This window comes from Rhagoletis pomonella, unplaced genomic scaffold (genome assembly GCF_013731165.1).
Source record: "Rhagoletis pomonella isolate Grant_MI unplaced genomic scaffold, Rhpom_1.0 Rhpom_scaffold_00361, whole genome shotgun sequence".
Lineage (NCBI taxonomy): Eukaryota > Metazoa > Arthropoda > Insecta > Diptera > Tephritidae > Rhagoletis > Rhagoletis pomonella.
In genome coordinates this window covers 1-9,846 of record NW_023458915.1, presented here as the reverse complement: position 1 = coordinate 9,846, position 9,846 = coordinate 1, and the positions used below count along the sequence as shown (strand labels likewise).

The 9,846-nt window shown below is 32.1% G+C and overlaps 1 protein-coding gene across 1 annotated transcript; it reads right to left on the bottom strand.

Annotated features, from left to right (window-relative positions):
* Positions 1-6,032: 6,032 nt before the first annotated feature.
* On the bottom strand, positions 6,033-9,837 carry LOC118750695 (ras-related protein Rab-13-like). Its single transcript, XM_036485425.1, has 5 exons — positions 9,397-9,837; positions 7,705-7,904; positions 7,051-7,143; positions 6,837-6,950; positions 6,033-6,751 (listed from the first exon to the last, which is right to left on the bottom strand). Exons 1-5 carry the CDS (start codon positions 9,518-9,520, stop codon positions 6,638-6,640), a joined length of 645 nt encoding a protein of 214 aa, XP_036341318.1. The 5' UTR covers positions 9,521-9,837; the 3' UTR covers positions 6,033-6,637.
* Between the last annotated feature and the right edge of the window lie 9 nt (positions 9,838-9,846).

Genomic DNA, 9,846 nt, shown 5'->3' with positions numbered 1-9,846 from the left:
CCAGGTGGCGTGACACTTTGTTCATTTGAAATTTGGCATACAAATAATAATAGTAATAAATAATAACACTTATGTTTAGTTCAAAGTACTTAGAAGGTTATGTATTTTATTTCGTTACTTTTGTTGTTATTTATATGTATTCTTATCTTTTGTAAATTGTTTAAAAATAAATCTTAAATCTACTTTAAGTCGGCTAGTAAAATTTCACTTAACTAATGCATCAAATCGTTTTACATTATATTTCAATATCAAGTGGTTCTTAAATTATATCTCTTTTGGCTAAAATACTTAAGTCATAGCATATAATCGAACTTTGTATTTATGTACACATATGTTACCGGCAAAACCCGATCTTAGAACAAACTAGTTTTTTCCTGGGCGAAACAAGTTCTATCTAGATCCAAGAAAGGAGATCGCAGAAAGGAGTTCTACTCAAAAATACTGTGGCGCCTGATCTAGTTTAGCCTAGTCAAAACTAGTTTGTCCTTAGATCGGGTTTGGCCGGTAACATATATGTACATACAACTGCATCAAACCTCGTGCTAGATATACATACATACACATGTATGTATGTATGTATGTACATACATAAATATCTACACTTATGCACTTATGTATGCAAATTTTTTATGAAACTCGTATTTCGAGCGGAAAATAATTAATACGGGGTGGTGTTTTTACACTTCCGCATTCCATATGCTACATAAATACTATGATTAACAGAAGTTTTCTGTACCAACGATCGTTTTTTTTTTTATTGTACACTAGTTGGTAATTGACTACGAAGCTGCTAGATATTACATACGGTGGAAAACATCAAACATTGGGCTCCTTTGGAGGCCTGTTTTCCATTCCATGTTCCATCGTTGCGCATTTGGTATTTATAATTAAGTATTTATGTATGTATGAGTAGTAGTTTATGTGTATTTAAAAAAAAAAAAAATCAAAACTCCCTTATGATCGTGATTTTTTCTTAGGTGGTTTCAATTATGTACTCTTTTTAAAAAGGAAGAATGGTTCGTTACTTTAGTACTCATTTAGTGTTTTATTTATCTTTAGCAAATTTTCTAATGTTTCTATTTATGTATGATTATTTCTTTGTGTTGTATAATCGTTCATGAGGGATAATAACATACATACATACATACATACATACATATGTGCCAGAGCTGTAAAACTGTGAAATCATTTGAAATTAAAAATCATCAATTTTATATTGTTATGTTTTCATTGAATTCTCCCTTATTGAATAATGCGGCTTAAAGTTTTCCAATTCTACATTCACTCAAAGTAGATACGATTGCACACATTTCCATATTCAAAGAAAGATTGAAAAAATTGAATGACGAACGATTCACTTTTAACACTGAATAAGCACTCAGATGAATGCAGCTTTTGCTATGTGTGCACACATCCACTCAGTACCAATCAACTGATATAAATATTTTGAACACACAAAACCCACTGAAAAATACGCCAGGTTGCATTTTATTAAAAAGACTGCAAAAATTCAACACGCAAAATAGGTAATAGAGCGTTATCATCAGTTTTTTTCACTTAAATTTGTACAAGGATTTATAAGAATAAAAATTATTAATTGGAGAAATATTTTTTAGTGAACGTGTCGTTAGAATGTCATTATGAAAAATATAAATTATTAATGATTTTAACATCTCTGTTTAGAAAATTGTCAGCTTTCCAAAAAAGTGTTACCAATATACCATTAATAATGCATAATGCATAAATTAGTACATACATATATAAGTCAATATAAACTAACAAATTTAAGAGCTTCTGGTTCTAACTTTAGACATACATATACATTTCATTATTTAATTATAAACATTTTTGATACAAATTTCTTCGTACTTTTTTTCGTCGCTATTGGGTCAAGCAGTTAATGAAGATTCGAAAACCGAATTTGTTGGTTTGTGGAGGTTTTTTCATTTACAATAAGCCACAAATTATCAACATTTCCAACAAAAAAATATTTAACAAAATTCGTTGGTCTCTATTTTCATTAACATCCTTTTCCGTAAGTGCAATATTTATGAATTTATACCCATTTCATTGAGCACGCTTTGTTTTTTTGGTTTGTTTGTTAACATCAAAACTACATATCGACACCTAAGTGGAAGATCGACCTATCTCGGCAGCCAGTTCGAAAACTCCCTATCTCACCCTATTTCAGAGTTTTGTTGAAGAACGCCCTATCTCAGAATGCGGTTCAAAAACGCCCTATCTCGGCAAATTTTCAATATATTTTCATTTGAGATAGGGCGTTCTTCAACCAAATTCTGAAGTAGGACTTTCATAAAAAGCTTTCTGAGTTAGGGCGTTTTTGAATTGGCTGCCGAGATAGGTCGATCTTCCAATCAGGTGTCGGTATATTAATAAAACATGATTAAACATTGTCTGCTGTAACCTATTTTAGAAATAATTTATTTATTAGGATTTGCAATTTGAAAAAATCAGTTCCTTCCAATTTTGGGAATCAAACGGGACCCCACACAAGCAAAAATCGTTTTCTACAATCTTTATTAACCTGAAGGGCTAGACAACAAACAACCGCTATGCGAACAAAGTTATAATACCCATGTGCACAAATGCACTCGGGTGTAATTATTTCTTAAAACATTATTCTAAATGTATGTTTTGAGCAAATTGATTTCAAAAGTTAGAAATATGTCCCATTTTTCAAAAATGTATAATAATAAACATGTGAGTTTCTTAGCAATTTGTTTTCTGTAATTAAGGAAATATTGAATTTTTTGAATTTTTCGAAATTACCGTTTTATGGGAGGGACCAGGTTATTGTTTAATTTTTGAATTTTCAATACGCTTCTGCCCTGCATAAAGGGAAACCCGCGTACCGAATTTTCTTCCGATATCTCAACTTTTCCTAGAGTTATCGTGTACACAAACAAACGGACAGACAGACAGACGGATATGGACTAATCAACTTCTCTTTTTATTCTGGGCATTTACGGTATATACATACATATGTACATAAATGTAGTATATATCTATCTCGATTTTGGTTGTTCCAAATATCCGTTACGTGAGAAAAGTTATAGTATAGTATTGCGGAAGTGCGTAGTAAATATGTTTAAATAGTACACCTTTTAATTAATAATTAATAAAAAAAATTTTACAATGTAACTCCTCAACCCCTCTATAAAGAAAACAAGAACCCTTATAAAATTTCGTTTTGAAAGTTTTCAAATTTGAAAACTGAAGAAAAAAAATTAATAGAAAAAAAATCATATAAATTAAATTTATATATACATATATTCTGGGAAAAAATGTCTACAATCAATTTTTAAACCCTTTTCGCAATTGTAACCGGTAAATTTTGTTACCATCTCATAAGCTGGTAACAAAATATTGCCCCGCCCCGTGAAATATGCAATGCCAGAATTTCCACAATTCTTCATGGCTGAATTGCTGAATATATAGCATTACCAACGTTCCTAGAATCGCGGTGACATGAACAGGTAACATTTTTTGGTAATATAATTTTCCGGTTACAAAATCTTCGGTTACGTGCAGAATAGACCTTTTATAGTTCTAAAAGTCTATAATACGAAGGGACATATGCCGGTAATGAAATTCTTAAGTTTTTTCAAGCAAGAGTTTTAAAAACTCCATTCTATTGACACCGTTTTATATTTCTATATACAGTTCACTAGTTTCGAATCTAATATATGTAAATGTATGTATCAAGATGTGTCCTTTGTGCTCGACGGTTGCGATGTTTGTTTGGACTGATTTCGCACCAGTCATTAGCCATGGGTTAATGTCAGAAAACGTCTATACATACGCGTTGAAATACATACATACGTATACATATATGTTTTTTTTCAATTCCAGATATGTTTAAACTTTAAAGTATAAAATATATCAACCCTGGGAAAAAAGTATTAGTACTAAATGGTAAAAACGTGTGCATTCATTTTAATTATACAATCATGTGTGTGTGCGAATGCTTCTGTTACATTCACATTCCATACTGAATGTCAATCTACCATTCAAAAACACAACACAGTTTATTTGTTTTCAAGCATTTTAAGCCACTCAGGAATGAGGCTTTTTTTATACAAACAAACAATCAAAATTTTGAAAAGAATGTCGAGTGAATGCAGATCCTATTGATTCAATCATTTTACAGCTCTGATATGTGCATAGGTACTACACAGTGTTGGACAAAACATATGTTCATACAAATAAAAGTTATTTTGAAATTAATTTACCCATTTTTCTTGAGAATTGAAGTCAGCGGTTCATGTTCCAGCACCCGCGCCACAAAACATATTGGACTGATCTTAATTTACTCCATTATAAATAGTATATATTTGTTTACTTATTTACATATACAGAATTATTCCAATTTTTCATAAAAATGTTTGGAAGGCAAAGAACCACAAGAGGAGTTCTAAAAATTCCTTGCCGAAATTGAAAGTACGTTAATCTTTTGTAGTACAACAAATATCTGACTTAAATATAGAGAAAGAGATAAGCAAAAAATAATATATGTACAATGTACATACAATTAAACAAAGACCAAATAAAATAAGCAATATTTATACATACATCCGCCAACTTAAGAATGAACGCAAGGCCAAAGAAACAAACTATTATAATAAAAATTGTGCACAAGTGCGCTCGGGTATATAAATATAAAAATACAAATGCGTAAAAATGAATCTGGAAACTTTCCTATTCGGCCTATTCTCGATAATTAGTTGTTTACACTTTTATATGGAAGTGCGTCGCATTACATTTGCAAGCTATTTCTAAGTAACGTTAAATTGTGGAAAAGGGACTTTTGTGGTTTGAGTGTTTTCATTGTCATGCTAAGCGTGATTTTTTTATCCCTGCGATGCTAAGGTACTATGGTAAATGTGAAACTTAGTTATGCTAAAAATGATTTTTTTAATAAGTAAATTTAATAATTCCTGGTTAATATTGATGTTTTTTGTTATTTAAATTATGGATAGCCATGCAAGATTGCGTCCTTTTTCTGATAAAAATATAGTATAATATTTAGTAAAATGAAACATTCGAAAAAATCAGTGTAAATAAGAAAACAAATATGTACTATACAATTTTTTATGTATTTTTATGCACACTATTCAACAAAACAACTTTATTTTCGATAGCCTTATATGGCCAAATGTTGCCACAATAAAATGCTATGTTGCGCAATATTTTCTGAAAATGAGCAAATCCAAATTTTAAAATTCAATTATTTGTAAGAAAAATTTTAATTTGTATTGCGTGTATAAACTAATTAAACTATTTAACAATTTTTTCGAAATCTTTTAAGTCTCATTTTAAGCAAGTTCCGATTCCCAGTCAAATATCTTTTGTCCAACACTGTACATACATAATGTGTATGTTATACATACATATATACATATGTACATATGAGGCTTTGAGAGCCAAAGTAGCCTTACATTAAAAAGGTGAGGTACAGCTTAAAATGCATTAATAGAATGAAACGCTAATAGCCCGAGACACGCCTGTTCAATTTTATTTTACTCTAACAGGCAGCATCACGTAGATGCAATGAACTTTTCAGTGAAAGACCCTATTTATCTGGGACGTGAACCGGATGAAAAATTTGGTCGGTTCGGTTTAGCGGTTCGAACCGTTTTTGCACTTTTGGATTGGTTCGACAAAGCGTTTTTTTTAGTCTTTGAACCGGGGTTTTGGTTCTGTTCCAAAAAATAACGCGCAAGTCTAAGTGTAAATTGTCAAGTGTTACAAAGCGCAAGGTTCAATTTTAAGTGTGTGCTAAATGAGATGAGTTGCCTTTACATTTGATATTTCCACATGGTAAACAACCGGTTGTAGGTATTACCATATTTAACGAAACGAAACAAAAGCGTGTAAATTTATCTAATGAAAATTGGATTAAACTAACCTTTAAACCTTTATGAAACGTGGTTCGGCTTCGGTTCGGATCAAACATTTGTGGAAAATTTCGGTTCGGATAATGGTTCAGTTAATTAATAGAAAAAATCGGCTTTCCGGTTCAAAACCGGTTCGGTTCAAAACCTGTTCACGTTCTGCTATTTAGTGTTTATAAATCCTTCCTTCGCATATTATTTACTCAAACAAATTTTTTCGTATGTAGATATGCTCCTCTGACTCTCATTGCCTCATATGTACTTACATATGTATGTTCAAGAGTAAATTTTCATTTCAAATTAGCAACCAAACGGCAATTGATTTATGGATGTAACTAACTACTCCAGCGCCTAATTAATGGTATTTCAAAAAACACGGTTTAAAGTACGTACATATGCCACAAATATGAAGCGTTGAGATTCAAACAGCGATTTATTTCTCTGAGGAATATACATAAGTTTTGACTAAATTGGCTTTGTTCCTTCAAAATATACAATCATACATACATAGTACATACGTACGTCTGAGTCTCCCTGATTTCAAAATCCAGCCAACCAACGTTCCCACACTCACACTGAATGCACTTGCCCGCCCAGTGGTATGTACTTGTATACTTAGGCGTACATATACATATGTTTGTATGTATGCATGGAAGTATTCCACTATAGCACTCTATTGGACGTATTGTTCCTTAGGAGTATGTGGAATATTTCCGTTCGGCTTAGCAGGAGCAACGATTGCCTTCGGACAAGCTGGCCAAGCTGAATGTACCTAAGCCGTTGGAACCGGGCGATTTTTTGTCTTGTGTCTTTTCGTCGTTATCAAAATTATCACCCTGAAATAAAATAAACGAGTAGGTATAAACAATTTTTTTAGAGAATTATGTAAATGTGGGTAAAACATTTTATGTATAGAGTTACCCGGCGTTCGCGCTGTTCTCGGATTTTTCTTGCCAATGCTAGAAAAGCCTCCTCAATGTTTATGTTGCATTTGCAGGATACCTCAAAGAATGGCATATCGAAGTTTTCAGCAATCTGTGTGTGAAATAATTAAATTAATACATTTTAAATAGACTGAATGAAATAGGTATGTATTACATAATTAACTTTTATTTAATTTGCCATTTGAACTCACTTTTTCGCCTCTTTCTTTGTCAACCGCTCGCTGCGTTGCCGAACATTCGCATTTGTTGCCAACCAAGACTTTGACAACATCCGGTGACGCGTTCTACGCATATAAATCAACGCAATTTAGTAATTTGTTGTTAAATTATAAAAATTTATACATACATACATTCATATGTTTGTATTAGAGCATTGTACGAGTACATAATTATTTATATATTTAATAATCACCATATCCTATGCGGCGAGTACACACACCATTTGCTATCGCGACATCGCTGGCTATTAGATACTTGTTTAGTAATTGTTCAGGAAGCAAAAAGCCTGGCAATTTAAACGTATTTAGTTTGGCTAAACTAATTAAAATCACAAAATTTAGTTCCAAAAACTAGTCTTTAATCTTTAATTTGCTTATTAAGTTTTAATGTTTCTTGCTTAATGAATCCATTTATGTTTAAATTAACTGAATTTGAAATCTTAAACTTTATGCAATAGATATATATGTATGAAAGAGAAATCTCCAAATGTATCTAATTTATAATCGCACTGTGGCAATAATAAGGCGAGTAAGTTTCAACAGTATGTACATACAATCGTGCGATGTGCAACGTAATCGTGCAGTGCTCTTATATGTTTATATGAACATAACATATTTATGAAATACCTCTTGAATATTTCGCAGCCAATATGACAGGTTATTGTAACTCTCCAAGTTCGTCACATCATACATCAGTAGTATGCCCATAGCTCCGCGATAATAAGCTGTGGTTAGCGTTCGAAATCTTTCTTGTCCTGCTGTATCCCAAATTTGTAGCTTTATTGGCACTCCATCCAAGTTGATGAGTTTCTGTTTGAAATCGATACCTAAGCACGCAGGAAGTTAACTAAATTGTGAGTGGCTTAAAATAGATGTACATATGTATGTAAATAGAAATACCCCAAAGGATATAAGTGTATATGTATATATGTATGTATGTAGGTCTCCTTATCTGGTGTCGGAGCACAGCATGACAACAAATTGGTCGACGAGCCAGCCCGAAAGGAGTCTGGTCTTGATAAATAGCACTGTGTTAAAAATGTGGCCAACCTTGAGTAAAAAAAGACCTGCAATCATGCAGATTTATTTCTACATATTAATGGAATTGAAGCACCAAATTAGATTTTACATTCTGAGTAGAAAGCCCAGTGTTTCACCTGAAATGTACTCGAGTATTCGGCACTGGCTTTTGTACCAGTAGTATTTATTTTCTTTTATTATCAAATCTCACATTACAAACTTAAAGTACGATTTTTTTGGACTAATACATATACATACATATGCATTTGAATGTATTATGCAATCAGGTATTTTAAGTAGACGTACAAAATTTTAGTTAAACACAATGTTTAATGTCGAAAACCAGCATTAATTCGACGATATCACTTGTGTGCTGCCAAATTTCAGTTTCAAAAATTCGGTTTTTTGGACACACATATGTAGATGTGTAGGTATGCACAAAGGTACGTATGTAGTACGTATCGTCGTTTAACGTACAAAACCGCGTATCGTCATTCTGCAAAACCGCGTAACTGACATTTGCTGCCAAAAATTGAATTTGCTCACACATGCTCTTGGCTCAATCCTTATCCATTTGTCCTGAAATATACTAGCCATAAATGCGATTGCTTTATAAAACAGAGAGCCATATTGAAATATGAGTGTTTTTACTCTCTAGAAAATAATTTATGCAACCTCACATACGAGGTTTTGCATTTTGTTGATACGCGGTTTTGCATTTTAAACGCCTATATGTACATGATTGTAATTTTACTACGGCGTTAATATAATACAAAGAACCGTATATTTGTAACAGAGCTGGGTAATTTTTGATTACGATTACATTTCAATTACGATTGCGTAATTGTTATCCTTAATTATATACGATTACAATTACTTTAATTGTAATCATAAATGTTACCATTATGATTATAATAATTGTAATCTTAAAAATTTAGGGACTATGATTACTGCAATCGAAATCATGGAAAACTTGATTATGAATACCGTGATTGTAATCCTAAAAATTTTAAGATTACAATTACAGTAATTGTATATAATTGTTATAAGTACAATTACAGTAATAGTAGGGCTGACAATTTTCGGGATTACAATTACAATAATCGTAATCCAAAGTAATCAAAATGTAATCGTAATCATAAAGTGCCCAGCTCTGATTTGTAGTAATAACTGCATATATGTTACACATATTTACATTCATTTTACTACCTACATACATATCTATCTAATATATGTATGTACTATATACGCTTGTACATATGTATGTATGAGTTCGCTCCTCTGTAGGCACCCACTTACCTATAGTGGAAATGTATGTATCGTAGTATTTCTCATCACAATATCTATGGACTATACACGTTTTACCCACATTAGAGTCACCGAGCACCAGAACTTTATACGTCGCAACAAAGTCCAAAGCCATTGTGATTTATGGTATCAGTACCGCCTCTCTGGCTGCTATGATAATTTTGGCAATATAGACCGAATTTAACGGTGCTTGAACTGTATTTAAACGCAATGAAAATACTTTTTTTTTTTGGCTTTTGGATACGAGTATGTAATGAATTTTATTTTCACCCTTCTAGCTAATAGCTGAGTAAATCGTTAATCACTCGTGTATCTTAGCGAATTGCAGCCAATTAAGCTTGTAACAATTTATAATTTCCTTTTTTCGTTTGAATTTTGCAACCCGAACTTCCAGTTTAGTAAGCCTTTATTGAAAAGTATGATTCAGCATCACCAAGAAGA